Source organism: Erinaceus europaeus, unplaced genomic scaffold (assembly GCF_950295315.1).
Source record: "Erinaceus europaeus unplaced genomic scaffold, mEriEur2.1 scaffold_1081, whole genome shotgun sequence".
NCBI classification, from domain to species: Eukaryota; Metazoa; Chordata; class Mammalia; order Eulipotyphla; family Erinaceidae; genus Erinaceus; species Erinaceus europaeus.
Genome location: NW_026647643.1, coordinates 1,263 through 18,495, shown reverse-complemented (window position 1 = coordinate 18,495; position 17,233 = coordinate 1,263). Strand labels below are relative to the sequence as shown.

General features: G+C 35.7%; 1 protein-coding gene across 1 annotated transcript; it reads left to right on the top strand.

Annotated features, from left to right (window-relative positions):
* Window positions 1-282: 282 nt before the first annotated feature.
* On the top strand, window positions 283-16,303 carry LOC132536402 (coiled-coil domain-containing protein 178-like; the record flags this gene model as incomplete). Its single annotated transcript, XM_060184203.1, has 5 exons — window positions 283-372; window positions 5,029-5,168; window positions 8,591-8,613; window positions 15,463-15,515; window positions 16,106-16,303. Coding segments are annotated over 5 exons (504 nt in total), but the record flags the coding sequence as incomplete, so codon positions are not given.
* Between the last annotated feature and the right edge of the window lie 930 nt (window positions 16,304-17,233).

The following is a 17,233-nucleotide window of genomic DNA, read 5'->3' as shown; positions in this document are numbered from 1 at the left end:
TTCACCACTTGTGGAATTTTCCCTCTTCTAGAGGGGAGCAAGGGCTTGAACCCTGGTTCTTGCACACAGTACCATGTGCCTTCAACTGGGTGCACCACCACCTGACCCCTCTATATTTATTTTTAATAGTTGCATATTATTTAGACTATTCCTACTATGAGTTGTAGTTCCTATTTAAATTATAGTTGCTTTTCAAGAAGAGTTTTGTAAATTTAGTTTTGTAAATTGTTTTGCTATTTTCAAAACTAACCGCTCACTAATTTTTTTGATTTTTATTACTAGACAATGCCTCATCAAAAACTCTGGTCTCAGATGGTCCCCCGAAGGGCCCTGCTGAAATTATCCATGAAAATAAAATGACAACTCCTGAAGGTAAGGACTGAATACAATTTGTGTAATAATCTATGTTAAGTTGTCTGTGCATATACTCAGTTGTATGTTGTTATTATTTTTTATTAAAATCAGCCTTAGACTTAATTAATAGTTGACATATTGTGCGTCATAGGAAAAATGCAGACTGCAATGTTATATTTATAATACATTTTAAATTACAGTTTGGTATATAAGTTGTTATGGGGCCAGGTGGTGGTGCACCAAGTTGATTGTACGTTATATTATGTGCAAGGACTCAGGTTAAAGCCCCTGGTAGCTACCTGAAAGGGGAAGCTTTATGAGTAGTGGAGCAGTGCTGGAGGTGTTTCTCTTCCTCCCCCTCTCTCTGTATCTCCTTTCTCCCTTTTGATTTCTGTCTAAATACATAAATAAATTAATTAAAAATAATTTTTAAACAGCACATTTTTTTAAAAAAGCATTGTTAGCAATTTCAGAAATTATGAATTCTTGAATACATATTCTCTTGACCTCAAATGACATAACTGGTATGTACTAGTTTATTAAGTTATATTTCTTAGAAGCAAAAGAAAAAAGAATGCTTGGGTATGAAATTCAGAATGTAAAAAATGTTCACTAAGAGTCCATGCACCATTATCTTTGAATATCTTTTGAAAGTGCATGTGGGCAAAGGTATAAAAATGAAGAAATGTATACAGTTAATGCACAGGAATACTTTTCTAGAACTATTCAGATGTTTACCAGAAATATTAGTGCTTATCAAAAATATTAATCATGATTGAGGTAGAATCCTACTCTGAAGAGTTTTGTTTTGACTGAATAAAATTGAAATAATTTTACCATCCTGATTCTTTTTTAAAATTATATTTATTTATTTATTTATTTATTTATTGGTTAGAGACAGCCAGAAATTGTGAGGGAAGGGGGTGATAGAGAGGGAGAGAGACAGAACGACACCTGCAGCCCTGCTTCACCACTTGCAAAGCTCTCCCCCTGCAGATGGGGACTGGGGGCTCAAACCTGGGTTCTTGTACATTGTTAACACATGCGCTCAACCAGGTGTGCCACCACCCAGCCCCACATTCTTATTCTTTTATCTATTTCTTCTAATAGAAATTTTGGATAGAAATTTAATGCCTTGGCTTATGACTTACTGTCTGTCAGTAATGAATTTTGAACACACACACACACACACACACACACACACACACACACACACACACACATTTTACCAGAGTACTGCTCAGCTCTGGCTTATGGTGGTGCAGGGGATTGAACCTGGAACTTTGGTCCTCTGGCATGAGAGTCTTTCTGCATAACTATTATGCTATCAACATTCCTGCCCCATATTAAATATCAGGTGACTAATATATAAATCAGTTGATTCAACACACTGGACTGTACTATGCATGTGCTATTAATGTGCAGAATAATTTAAGGAACAGTCCTGACATAGAGTCTATACTCTTGCAGGACAAAGAATGTATAACTGCATATCAACTGATAAACACAAAAGAATAGTTGTGGGTAGGAGAGATAGCATAGTGGTCTCATAAAAGATCTTCCTACATGAAGCTTTGAAGTCTCAGATTCAGCCCTCTGAACCATAAGACAGAGTTGTGTAATGCTCTGGTGAAAATAAATAAATCTAAAGGAGAATGGCTATATAGAATGGCTCTAGGTAGTAGTAAATGACAAATGCATAATATGAAAAAGAAGTATCCTCAGTGTTTTGAGTAAGATGAATCCTGTGGTATCTAATGATTTAGCAGGATGTTAATACAAAAAACAAAGGAATGTAGACACCAAAACAATCTGAATGTCTCTTTAAGATGGGTAAAATTGAGCTGGTACAGTGGTTGAGTGCACATATTACAATGCGCAGGGACCCAAGTTTAAGCCCCCAGTCCTTACCTGCATGGGGAAAGCTTTGCAAGTGGTGAAGCGGTGTTGCAGGTATCACTTTGTCTCTCTCCCTCTTTATCTCCCTTACCCTCTCAATTTCTGATTGTCTCTATCCAATAAATAAATAAGGATGATAATAATTTTTTTAAAGAAAAGATGGGTAAAATTTGAGAGAAATTAGATAGAAATTTCTGACTTTATGCATGAGTTAGAATAAAAGCCCTTAAGGATTTCTACATTACTTTCAAACTTGCACTGCTTAAAATATCATAGTTTCAGAAATTTTCCAACTTCTTATTATATCACGTTTTCCCTCTATAGTCATTCCAAACTATAGGAGTGCTGTGGAAATCAGTTAGTGTTCATATAGTTTAGTAGTAGTGGATGAAAAAAAAAACTTAAATGCATCATTGCTATTCTTGTTTTTCTCATAGTGAAGCAAAACTGATGTTTTAGAAGGATAGTGCAAACACTCTTATCAAAATATTTAGACAGGAGATCAATGTGTGATGTTCACAAGCTTAACTTTGGTCCTCTGAGTATTACAGAGATAAAAATGAATACCTGTGTATAAACAAAAGAGGAAAGATGAATATAATATAGATTAATCGTATTTCATCCTGACTTCACCGGGCAGACAATTAGGAAGTCATCTGAACCTCTCCTCTCCAGAACCCTACCCTTTTAGGGAAAGATAGAAACAGGCTGGGAGTATGGATCCACCTTCCAATGCCCATGTTCAGCAGAGAAGCAATTACCATATGTAAGGCCCTGAGTTTGACAGCTTGCACTGCATGTGAACACCATGGACAGTACTGAGAGAATCTCCATGGATCTTAACAAGCTCAAGTTTTCAGGTTAAAGTTCCTGGTTGCCACCTCTGGTGGGGGGGGGGGGGGGGGCGGGATTCACAAATGGTGACGCAGTGCTACAGCTCTTTCTCATTATCTTTTCTCTCCTCTCTCAATTTTTCTCTGTCCTATCAAATATAAAAGAAAAAATAGGAAAGTAATGGCTGCTGGGGATTCACAGGATTCATTGTGTAGGCACCAAGCCTCAGCAATAACCCTGGTGGCAGGAAAGAAAGAAAGAAAGAAGGAAAGAAAGGAAGAACAATTCATTTCTCTCATATATATTATATATACATATATATTGCATTTTCGGAGAGGATATTTAATAAAATTTAATTAATACTGAAATCTTTAGTTTAAATTAAAATAGGTAATATGTCTAGCATATCTATTAGCAGGATCAGAAGCCACAATATGAAGTCAACAGCTTTACATCTGTGTCCCTCAAGGTTAAGAGAAATGAGTTCATCTTTCTGTTCTCATTGAGCCTCTGCTCCTTTTTTGTCTTGCATTTAAGATCAATGTATGCATCTAGAATCTAGTCCAATAGACTCTTTAGAGGTAAAAGGACAGCAAGTGAGCTCTTCGGTGGAGTTTCATAGACAACTTGACTGTGCTTCTGCAACCTTCAGTCTGTTCAGGACATGCCAGGATTAGAATCACTGAGGCACATCGGACTGAGTGAATTTTATGATAAGTATAAGTTGAATGCCATAGTGAGAACATCAATCACTCTTTTCACGAGACTCCAATTTTCAGAAATGGAAGGTAGAAAATTAGGTTATTATGAGGATGAAGGGGACCTGCTTTTATTTTTTTTCAGCAAGAGAAACTCCTGCTGAATAAGGCAGCGCTTCTTCAATGTACAAGTAGTAGGATATTATTTACATTGGAAGATATGGAATCTCTTTCAAGAGATAACTTGAAATATATTTGAAAGTCATTTTTTTCCTTTTTGTATTGGTGATTTACAAAAATTACAAAATAACAGGAGTACAATTTCACGCCATTTCCACCACCAGAGGTCTGTGTCCTCATTCCCTCCATTGGAAACAGGCTGGTTTTTCCAAAGTCACAAATATGGGTTGACTGTCTGTCTTTCTTTCTGTCTACCATATATGTATCTATTTTGCCAATTTTTTCCCCTATGGTCCTGCATTCTTTTTCTATTAAAGTAACAACTACACCTATCACTATTTCTATATTTCTTTCCTTATTTTTTCTCTTCTGTCTCTGAGTCCTGATGGAATTGGGTTTTAGAGCCCCCAGTCACCTTCCCCTCAGATTTCTTACCCTCCTTGAGTGTGGACCAACATTCTTTTTGGGGTGCAGGAGGTAGGAGGTCTGGCTTCTGTAATTACTTCTCTGCTAGATGTGGATATTGTCCAGTCTGTTTCTGTCTTTCTCTAGTGGGGTCGGGGTCTGGAAAGGTGAGTTGGTCCACCCAGGGAAGTCAGGATGGAATTTGGAGTCAGATTAGTATAGTTGCGAGGTTGACATATCAAGTCTGATATCTTTGGATACAATCTAAAGCAAAAAGGCAGTGGCAGCATAACGTGGCATGGTGACATTAGTTGTGAAAGTAATTTTTTAAGTGGTTGGGAGTCTACTTAGAAACAAGTGGACTAATTTTTTTTTTAATTTCTGTTATTTTATCTGCTTACTTCATAATACAATGGAATGCTACCTTTTAAACTTTGCTCCAGGTTTTTATTCTTAGTTTCATTTTTCCTTGTTGCATTTTAAGTGATGCATGAAAATTTTACTTTTTTGAAGTTTCATTCTATAAATCTTTGTCTTTTTACCGGAGAAAGCTTAGGAGTATTAGTATTAATAAGACAGATTTTTTTTTCCTGCATATTCTGAGAATCAAGCTCTGTTACCATTTAACTGATACCTTCTCCTATATGTCACATTTTAGAGGTGAACTTAGGCATTTACTTCAGCTACCCATGCCAACGCCACAGCTGTTCATTAGTAAACATCCCTGCACCATGTGTCAACAAAATGGTTTCACACATTGAAGAAGTGGAGTCTAAAATACAGGAGCATTTGAAACGTGTGAGTGGCATTTAGAATGTTAACATTTTTGTAGTATTTGTGTAGACCTTATGAAGTTCTGTTAGTTTAAAAAGGCTTTATTATTTTTTTCAGTGACCCTAAGAATAATTTATAGATTTCTTGCTTAGTTGCATAATTCATGAACATGGATATGTTTTTGATAGTCTCACTTTGGAAGGATGAAATGACCTTATTAAATAATTGTTCCTACCTGTTTGTTCCCTATACAGATGCAGTCATGCTGAGTAGTAATTTTCATACGCTATCTTGACTAGAAATTAAATAGTATTTACAGTCTTTTGGGGGGACACTAACCTGATTAGATGATCAGATGTGTAAGTTGGTGTGTAAAAGGACAGACAGTATGCCCTTTGACTAAGTTATTTTGTTCTAAATACTCAGTATATATGTTGAAAGTGTATCTCATTATTTTTATTTTGTCTTTTAATTTAATTCAACTTTGCTATTCTGAAAGATAATTAATCTTATCTAAATTGAATTCATTCAATTGTTTTACATAACGGTATGTTTTGGGTGAAAAATACCAGATCAGCCACCAAAGTGTCGTTCACCTTCCCACAAAGTCCACTGATGCCTCTCCCAACCATCCCCTCCCATCACCCTTCCCCTCTGGTAACCTCAGTTCATCTTCATAGTTCTGGGATCATTTTCTTCAGACTTTGTCTATTCTTTTATTCTTTTATTTTTTTTTATCCTCTTACATATGAAAGAGATTGTATGGTATTTTAAAGTAGAGAGGGAGAGAGAGAGAGAGATCAGAAAACTACTCATCTCTGGCATACAGTGTTGCTAGGAAAGGAATCTAGGTCCTCTGAGGTCTCAGGATGATACAACTCCTGTGCTCTAACATTGTGCTGTCTCTCCAACTCTAATAGTATAGTTTTTTTCTTCTTCTCACTCTATTTTGTTTAGCAGGATCCTTCCAGCTCCATTCACATTGCAGCATAAAATGAGATCTTTCCCCTTCTTACGGATGATTAATATTCCATTGTGTGGATATATCACATATACCCTAGTTGTTAACTATCTCTGATATTTTTTAGTCCTTAGACTTTATAAGTATAATGCCATCTCTAATAGTGATATTTTTTCTTCTTCTTTTCCTATTTGGATCTCTTTTATTTCCTTGACTAGTTGACCTGCTCAGATCTCTCAATACCATGGTAAAAAATAGTAGTGAAAAAAAGAAAGTGAACATTCTTTTGTGTTTCAATTTAGAGCAAAAGCTTCAGATTGTCTCTGTTAAGTGTGATGTGACCTGTGGAGAGGTCTATTCTCCTATTCCCATGTGTTTGGAGATTTTGTTATAAATGGATGTTCAGTCTAGTCACAATGTTTCTCTGTGTCTATTGAATGAGTTAGATTATTTTATCTTTTCTTTTGTTGATAAAGATAGATACGCTGGTATACCTCTCCTAAGCTTGACTATTTTAATATTCAGGAGAGAAGATATATGCTATAATTGTATTATTAAATTCTGCTTTGCTCATTATAATCTTTATTTTTTATATATTTTTTGTTTCCCTTGTTGTTTTGTTGTAGTAGTTATTATTGTTGTTCTTGATGTCATCATTGTTGGATAGGACAGAGAGAAATAGAGAGAGGAGGGGAAGACAGAGATGAGGAGAGAAAGATAGACACCTGCAGATCTGCTTCACCACTTGTGAAGCGACTCCCCTGCAGGTGGGGAGCCCGGGGCTCGAAGCGGGGATTGAACCTGGCTGGATTCTTTCGCCCTTCTGCGCTTTGCACCACGTGCACTTAACCTGCTGTGCTATTAATTTTATGCTCTATTTTTGTGTCAAATAGCTGTATATATACCTTTCCCCCTTATATTTATAATGGACTACCAGACTGATTACTGGTTGCTAGCATATGTTTGCTGTTGCTGTTCTTATCTGTTTGCATTATTATAAGTCACTTCTGTTTGCTTAAATCAAATGATTTTATCCATTACATAAACTATTTTACCTTATAAATATGTGTAACAAATTTGTAAATAAGGTGTTGTTTGTAAACAGGAAGTCATGTTTAAGCATGATCTTTACATTTGTCTACATAAGATTCCATTTAGATTTCTGAAAACTTCAAGAATATTTCTCTTCTTGGGGATTTTACCCTTGTGTAAATTTACTTACCTGTTCTTGGGTATTTTGAACCTGCTTGGTATATAGATTCTCTTTTGTTTGCCTCTAGAAACAAAACTTCTTATTTTTCACATACTAAAAATTCTTCATGAACTCAAGAGAAGTCTTTTACCTCCCATGAAATGGTATCGTTTTATTTCTCCATTAGACTTTGTCATTTTACTGACAGTCTAATTTTTGTTTCTTAGAATAAAATATAACTCTGTGGTTTTATTGACATAACTTTTGGACTACTGATATATATATGTGTGTGTATATAGTGACATTAGTTATCTTTAATTTTTTATTATTATCTTTATTTATTTATTGGGTAGAGACAGCTAGAAATCAAGAGGGAAATTAATTATCTTTTCTTCTGCTTTTGTTATAGTGGAATTATTAGAGGTAATCATGTTTTCTCAGTTATATCTTGAATTGAAGATCAAGTATGAACACAATATTTAAATATTTCTTGTAATTTTGGTAATATATGGCTCTTTATCCCAAGATACTCTAGAACATATCTGTGTGTACATACTTCAAGAAACATAGTTTAGAAATGAGATAATACTACAAAAATAAGTACTTATGAACTTCCATATGTATGCCACTCTTTGGTAATATATTAAAATTCAGTGAATATTAAAAAGAGAATTCAGTGGATATTATATAACTCTGTGTGGAAAAATCCTTTGTGAGTAAATACCATTTGAATTAGGCCATGATAAAGGGGTATTATTAAGAAACACATTAAAAACAAAGATAATGGGAGTCGGCGGTAGCACAGTGGGTTAAGCGCATGTGGCAATGTGCAAGGACCTGCGTAAGAATCTCAGTTCGAGCCTCGGCTCCCCACCTGCATGGGAGTCGCTTCACTGGCGGTGAAGCAGGTCTGCAGGTGTCTGTCTTTCTCTCTCCCTCACTGTATTCCTCTCCTCTCTCGACTTCTCTCTGTCCTATCTGACAACGATGACATCAATAATAACCACAACAATAATAAAAAACAAGGGCAACAAAAGGGAAAATAAGTAAGTAAATAAATATAAAAAAATAAATAAAAACAAAGATAATTAGTTGGAGGTAATTATAATAAAATAGGAATAGGTAAGAACTGTTTCGAAGCAGCAGATGTTATAATTTCCCAGAAGTATATTTATTTATATACATATATGAAGACTGTGTAGTATGAAGAATGTTATCAGTAAATTCAAATGTAAGTTAAATTTACATTTTTGATATGTATTAAATTTGAATTGTATTGATATCTTTTCACAGTTTGAAACTTCTTTGGAAGAATGGTAAGAATCTTTTGTGCTTAATTGTAGTTTTATTTTTATTGCTGTTTTATGTTCATATTTTGATGACTAATCTTTTTTGGTTAAGCCAAAAAATTGAAAGCAGGATTTTTTGTTGTTGAGAATACCACATAAGATGTCAGAGTAGTCATCTTCAGGGCTCTGACCCACTGTAAAAATAATTATAAACTTGGTAAAAATTTATCAGAATCCACTTTTGCTGAAATCTGGGAGATATATATATATATCAGCCTGAAGAAAACAATGATAAGCAAGCAACATTGTGTTAAGAGAACACTGTGACATGTAAGTTGCCTGGTTCCACCCTCCAGCCTCCAGATCAGTGATGACAGTGAAGAGGGCAGCTAACACTTACAATGCAGATTGCTAGTATTTATACTGAAGGTATTGTGGTTCAGTCTGGCAGCTTCATGAAGGACTCACACAAAGGCTTGTCTTGGCCTCACTCGAGACAGTTAAAGAATTATGGCTGTTCTAATAAGTTCTACTAGTGTTTAAGGGCATTCACTTGCCACCACTGTCTACTTATGGGTAATAGGCAAGGCAAGTATTAGACCAAAATTCCTGGGAAAAGAAATACATGGGAGAATTGGTTTTCCAAAGTTTTCACTTAGGCTGAGACGTTCATACATATCACCAGTGCTGTATACATACTTCATGAAAGACCAGAGAAGACCCCAAGCACTTGTCTCTGACTGATGTTTAGAATCTGCACAGGCCATAATTCAAGGTGAAGGCAAAGTTGTAAAAGCAGTTTGGATAAGGAAGGAGGGAATATATAACAGCAACTAGGAGCTAGTCTGCTCAGAGTGGGAAAACATTTTCAACATTTTTTTTTTTTTACTTTGGGTATATTTCCAGTAAACATCATTGACTCCAATTCTAATAAACTGAGTTGTATCAAGATACATTATATTGGGGGGAGTCGGGCTGTAGCGCAGCGGGTTAAGCGCAGGTGGCGCAAAGCACAAGGACCGGCATAAGGATCCCGGTTCGAACCCCGGCTCCCCACCTGCAGGGGAGTCACTTCACAAGTGGTGAAGCAGGTCTGCAGGTGTCTAGCTTTCTCTCCTCCTCTGTCTTCCCCTCCTCTCTCCATTTCTCTCTGTTGTATCCAACAACGACAACAACAATAATAACTACAACAATAAAACAACAAGGGCAACAAAAGGGAATAAATAAATAAAATAAATTTAAAAAAAAAAAAGATACATTATATTGGGATTGTTGAAAGTCTGAGTCAAACATAAAGAAAGGGCAAGAAGGAAGCGAGTTTTCCAGTGAAGAGAATATCCTATGTGTTCTTCACAAATGAAGGGGGGATTAAGATACTCCCATATAAACAGTGTTGAACTTCATTGCTAAATTTGTTATGTAAATTAATTTGTGAAAAATATAGGCTTATTCTTAAGCTAGGGAGATGCTTAAGTAGTTACCTATGAAGTTTAAAACATACTACAAAGATATTTAGAAGAATGACTAAATAAATAAAAATACCCCATAGAAGATAGCAATAACAACCCAATGAAGAGAAGGTAATATTTCTGTTTCACACGTTATTAAAAATTCTAGCCAACAAAAAGTTATGAGGTAGGCAAATTAGAGTATTTGGCCCAGTCACAAATAGGAAAATAAATTAATAAAAGTAACTGAGAGAGGCAGACTGGGGGTATGGACCGACCAGTCAACGCCCATGTTCAGTGGGGAAGCAATTACAGAAGCCAGACCTTCTACCTTCTGCAACCCTCAACGACCCTGGGTCCATGCTCCCAGAGGGATAGAGAATGGGAAAGCTACCATGGGAGGGGGTGGGTTATGGGGATTGGGTGTTGGGAATTGTGTGGAGTTGTACCCCTCCTACCTTATGCTTTTGTTCACTAATCCTTTCTTAAATAAAAAATTAAAAAAAAAAAAGTAACTGAGGAATTCCAGACATTTGGCTTATTCAACAGATTTTACTTTTATATTTTTATCCCTTTATCATCCTCTCCTTTTAAAAATATTTTATTCATTTATTCCCTTTTTGTTGCCCTTGTTTTTTATTGTTGTAGTTATTATTGTTGTCATTGATGTCATCGTTATTGGACAGGACAGAGAGAAATGGAGAGAGGAGAGGAAGACAGAGAGGGGGAGAGAAAGATAGATACCTGCAAACCTGCTTCACTGCTTGTGAAGTGACTCCTCTGCAGGTGGGGAGCCGGGGGCTTGAACCGGGATCCTTATGCCACTCCTTGCACTAGACCCGCTGTGCTACCACCCGGCTCTCCTTCATCCTCTTTTATTTCCTTTTTTTTTTAATTTAAAGAAAGAAGTGGAGGGAGTCTGGCGGTAAAGCAGCGAACTAAGCCCAAGTGGTGGAAAGCTCAAGGAGAGGTGGAAGGATCCTGGTTCGATCCCCTGGCTACTCACCTGCAGGGGTGAAGCAGGTCTGCAGGTGTCTTTCTCTCCCCTCTCTCTTCCCCTCCTCTCTCCATTTCTCTCTGTCCTATCCAACAACAACAACAATAATAACAACTGATAAACAAAGGCAACAAAAGGGAATAAATAAATAAATATTAAAACAAACAAACAATCAAAAGAAGTGGAGAGGTAGTACTTCTCCACCACCCACAGAGTTTCATGGTGCCATCCATCCAGGTTGCTCTCATGCAGAGATAGGCCTCAAAACCCAGGGCCTCACACATGGTAAGGTGTGTACTCTGCTAGGCCATCTGGCTCTTAGTCTTTAAGAGACTTTAACACAGTTGTTTTAAATACTGTTATGACATAAAGGAAACTTTGGACTAAGACTAAGCAAAACTCAGGAGACTGATATCTAAAAAAAATACAGAATATCAATAAAGAAGAAATTTAAGAGACAAGGGACTCTAGAGCAGCTAAATAATCTGTGAAGTGAAAAACTAGCTAGAGATGCTTATCACTAGATTTGAGCGGGTAAAGGAAAGAACAAGTAACCTTGAACTTGAACAAAGGTTGAGATTATTCAGAATCAGAAACAGAAAAACAAAAGAAGAAAAGTGAACAGAGTTTAATAGACCCAAGCAACACCAGGAATGTAAATACATCCATATTGCAAGTCAAAATTTGAAAGGATAGAGAAAAAGGGAAGAACAAATACTAAAAAAAAAAAAAATGGCTGAAAACTCCTCAAATTTGATGAAAGACATATGATACTTTATTTCCAGTAAACATCATGGACTCCAAGTCTGATAAACTGAGTTGTGTCAAGATACATTATGTTGTAATTGTTAAAAGCTGGAGTCAAACATAAGGAAAGTGGCAAGAGGAAAGCAAATTATTCAGTGAAGAGAAAATCCCATGTGTCCTTCACAAATGAAGGCAGGTGTTAGCTATGACTTGGAGGAGAGAGAGAGAGAGGAGATCCAGAGTGGAGAAGGAACACAATTCTTTATTCTCGCAGGCACCTCAGAGTTGGAGAGTGCAGTGGTTCGGGCCATGTATGCGCCACACCCTTCCATTCACCAATGTGAAAAACAGGCAAGAGAGAGAGGGGCAGAAGAAGAACGGATTTATAGGGCAAAAACCAGGAGTGATGACCTGGGAAAGGCACTTTGAGAATATTGTATTAACTCTTGCGGGAACTGGCACTATCCTGAGGGGACATCTGCACAGCATCTCCCATATAAAAAGAGTGTTGGACTTCATCACTAAATTTGTTATGTAATAATTCCTAAAGGTAGGGAGTCTGCGGTAGTGCAGCTGGTTAAGTGCAGGTGGCATGAAGCGCAAGGACCTGCTTTAAGGATCCTGGTTCCAGCCCCTGGATCCCCACTTGCAGGAGAGTCACTTCACAAGCTGTGAAGCAGGTTTGCAGGTGTCTAACTTTCTCTCCCCCTCTCTGTCTTCCCCTCCTCTCTCTATTTCTCCCTGTCCTATCTAACAATGATGACATCAATAACAACAACAATCATAACTACAACAATAAAACAAGGGCAACAAAAGAGAAAATAAATAAATATTTTTAAAAAATTCCTGTAGGTAGCCCTTCACTGAAATATTTAAAATGGTTAAGCAATACTCCGTATGATAGAATATAGAATAATGAAGGTTGTTCTACACAACCTATCACAAACTACAAAGATGGATAACAAAATACCAATAATTGTATTTTATTTTGTGTCTATATAGTTAAAATATCATTATAATTAAAATTCCATAATTACAAACGTCTATTAGTGAACATGCAGTATATAGTATGTGATTTGTGAAAATGACCAAGCATGGTCATTCCTACTATGGAAACCAAGTTGATTTAAATTTAGACTTTTATGCATTTAAAATGTGTGGTGTGGAACTGTACATTGTAATTCTATAGTCTTGTAAAAAACTATTAATAACAAATAAATTTTTTTCAAAGAAGATGTTAATTGTAATTATCAGGGGATTTCAATAAGAAACATTCTAAAAAAAAAAAAGGAAAGAAAAAGAAATCAAGGAAGTTCTGATTCTGACACATGCTAACACCTTAAGAAACTTCAAAATGAGTATGTTAAATAACTGAGACCCAAATGGTCACCATGTATGCAAACTATTCTTAAGTAAATCCATAGAGATGAAAAGCAGTGTAGTTCTTACCAGGGGCTAGTGGGAGACAGAAAGGTGTAAAAGTGCTTAATAAACAGATGCTGTTCTTTTGAGGTGTTGTAAATGTTAGGAAACTGAGAGGTATGGTTTACACAACACTGAATGTACTAATTGACTTTAATGTTTTTACTTACAAATGGTTTGTGTTAGGTCACTTTTGCCTTAGTAAAATATTTAAGAATTAAAGTAGAATTGTACTAGTAAATATTAACTAAATTTTAGAGCACAGCACATGAAATAAATCTAATTATGTATAATAGTTTATAATAGCATGTAATTGGTATTAAAAGCCAGTGGGGAGACACTAATAATGAACATTAATGCAGGAACAATTATTGTTCTCTGTTTAAAAGTGAACAAACAAGTAACAGTGCATTCAACAAAATTCAGAATTAAATTTAAGCTGAAGGAAGAAAATGCAATGCATGTTTTCCACTAACAAAGAATGAACAGACTTTCCTAAATAAATTATAGATGACAGTAAGACATGATATACAGTCACTACAAATTTTAAATAGTAATCAAATATATAGAATTCAATTTAACCTAAAGGAGCACCAAAATCTTATGGCTTTATATAAAAATAGAATTACCTGTTGTATAAAATATCTGTTATATCTAAGAGTAAATTTATATGAGTAATTTTGTACTTTTTGTAATTCCTAATACAGAGATATCAGAGACTTTTGTGCCTGAGGCTCCAAAGTTCTAGAATCAAAGGAAAAGGAGAAGGAGAAATATATATATATATTGCCACCTGGCTTATTGCTGGAGCTCAGGGCCCTCACTTAAAATCCACTGCTCCTGGTGGCTATTTCCTTTTATTACCCCCCTTTCTACTTTATATGTTAGGATAGAGAGAAATTGAGTAGAATGAGGCTGATAGAAAGGGAAAGACAAAGACAGACCCTGCAGACCTGCTTCACAACTTGTGAAGTGCCCCCCTTGCAATTGGGGAGGGGACTTTGAACCTGGGTCCTTATGCATGGTAATGTGTGTGCTCACTTCCTGGCCCCTGGAAGAATAATTTAGTAATTATCAAAGCCCTTGTTTTTTTTATTTTAATTTAATCTTATTTATAAAAAGGAAACACTAACAAAACCATAGGATTAGAGGGGTACAACTCCACACAGTTCCCATCACCCTCCACACAGTTAGTTCCCACCACCAGAACTCCATATCCCATCCCATCCCCTAATAGCTATCCTTTTCTTGAACCCTCTGGGAGTATGGATCCAAGGTCATTGTGGGATACAGAAGGTGGAAGGTCTGGCTTCCATAATTGCTTCCCAACTGAACGTGGGCATTGACAGTTTGATCCATACTCCTAGCCTGCCTCTCTCTCTTTCCCTCGTGGGGCATGGTTGTTGTCTGTCCACGGAAATCTGGTTGGTATCATGCTAGCATCTGGAACCTGGTGACTGAAAAGAGAGTTAAAATATAAAGCCAAACAAATTGTTTACTAATCATGAACCTAAAGGATGGAATAGTGCAGATGAAGAGTTGGGGACCCTCCATTTTGTAGATACCTAGTAGGCATATTTTGATTATATTACAAAGGGCCTGTGGCTATACTAGTGTTTTTTGTTTGTTTGTTTTTGCCTGAGCCTGAAATCTGGTATGCAGGTGGATCCAACTTATTGTTTGGGGCCTTTTGCTTCTTGTTGATATTAATAGCTTTTGTCAGAGACAATACACTTATTTAAAATACAGTGAAAATAACCTGGAATTCAAAAATTGAGCAGAGAAATGCTGATAACACATAGAACTTTAGCTAGAAAGATAACTGTAAAATGAAAACAATTTAGATATTTTTATAAAACCTGTAATTTTAAATTGAAAATGTTATTTTTGCTCACTATAATTTATATTGATTTCTCAGAAACTGGTAAATTAAAATAGAGAAGTAACTCATTTATCCTCAGTAAACTCTCCTTTTTCACTAGTAACATGTGAGTAAAGACCAAAGTTCATTACAAAAACACTATTTTGATACTACCCTCAAAAAGTTTTAAGTTATTTGTAGCATTTTAAATAGATGTTTATTTACAATGATATAAATTCCATTATCTTTATTATCAGAGGTAGGGCCGATAAAGTGTTTCATTATAAATATTTCTAACAGTGTAAAAGCACAACCTAAAATTCATTTCCTAATAAGTACATCATTTGGCCAATAAGTACATCTCTTCTTTATTAATGGGTTGCATCTTTCCCTTTCTATAGGAGCAGAATTATCCCTGTACCAATAGAAGGTGTCAAGCCAGAAAAAGAGCATGGTAAAGTTGTACATTATACTTAGATAAACATGTCTACTTGAGGAAAGAGATATTTGTTCATCAGATATGTTTTAATGATTACTCTATGCCATATAATACTTAGTCTGGAGTCTGACTGTATAGTGATTTTTGGCTTCCTCTTCGGAAAGGTTGAGGAGATAACACAACTATAGTTCGTGGGACTTGCATGTAAGGGCTCTCAGATTCTCTCTCTACCACCCACATATGCCAGAGCTGACAGTGTAATTCAGGGGCATCCAGTAGAACATTCTGCAGTAATAAAAACTGTTTTTGTCACTCGGTCCAATAGAATAGCTACTAGCTATATGCAGGTGTTGAGCACTTAATAAGTGACTAGTGAGACAGGAATTTGTTTTATAATTTTAACTATTAACTATTGCACTTAAATATTAAATATTGTCATGTGTTTCATGGTTACCATATTTCACATTCCAGCTCAACTATATATATAAAGATTAATATCCTTGTCACAACTTATAGAAAGTATAGTAATTTATATATTTACATATAGGCATAAAATTTGTGCTAGTATATTTGAATGTATTTTTGATTATCACTATTTTGAGAAGAAAAATGCCCAGAATTAAAGCAGAAGATGGAATCATTACTATCGGAAGCTATCCATCTCATTAAAAGTCTCGAGACAGACCGTGCAGATGCTGAAGAAGCTTTAAATAAGCAAAAATCAAGAAAGAAAATGATTAACCTTAAAATCGATTCTTGGGCACTTTGGAGACTTCAAGAAATTCCAATAGCTGTGCAAAAAGGTAATAAACGTTTTTAGTAGTAGTGACATTTAGTATTTTGGAGAGGCAGGGGTTACTGATTGAAATTAGAAATAGCATGTTGTTACGCCTATTGAGTGACCCCAATATTTTGCACCTGAAATAGTCCACTTTTCAAAGATGTTTTGAACAATGCCGAGTACTCATCATGCCTGTATCTACTACTAACTGCCATTGGATCTTTGTTGAAAATTCATGGATTGATGTTTGCTAATGACTGTGCAAGTATTTACCACCTATATACTGTGATGACTACAATTTTAATTTATTAGACATTTAAAGTGATGGACATTCACTGTCTTTAGCTACACGCGTTTAAATCTAGTTAAGTCAAGTATCTTAAGTGGTAATTTCCTATATCATCAGAATAGACATCCTAGGAAATTGCACCTTCTAGTAGATTTATGAGCAGATTCTTACTCATTTGCATTTTTCCTAATTATTCTGGAGAGGCTTCCTTTGCCACCAGGAGGAGGAGGAGCCTGAGGAAGAGGAGGAAGAGGAAGAAGGAAAAACATGTTGGTGTTGAAAATTGATTTTAATTTTTAACGATGAATATATACAAAATCACACACATCCTTTATAAATATACTAAGATGTTTTGGTTTAGGGTTTAATTGAGTTATGCTTAAGAAACTCTTGCAAAATTTTTCTTAAATCTAAGAAAAATTCATATATAGTACATAAGCAGTATCTGAATCCACAAACACCATGCTTTATATTTCCATACCACTCCTGCAGTACCATATCCTATAGAGTTCCTCATTTCCTTAATCTACATTCATTAATCCATGAATACTTTTCTATGCAAAGAAAAGTAAGACCACAGTCCTAGTTTATGAGTGGGTTGCAGTGATGTGTTGGCCTGTTTTGGTGAGATGCTGCATTGCAGTCTCAACTTGAAACAAATGA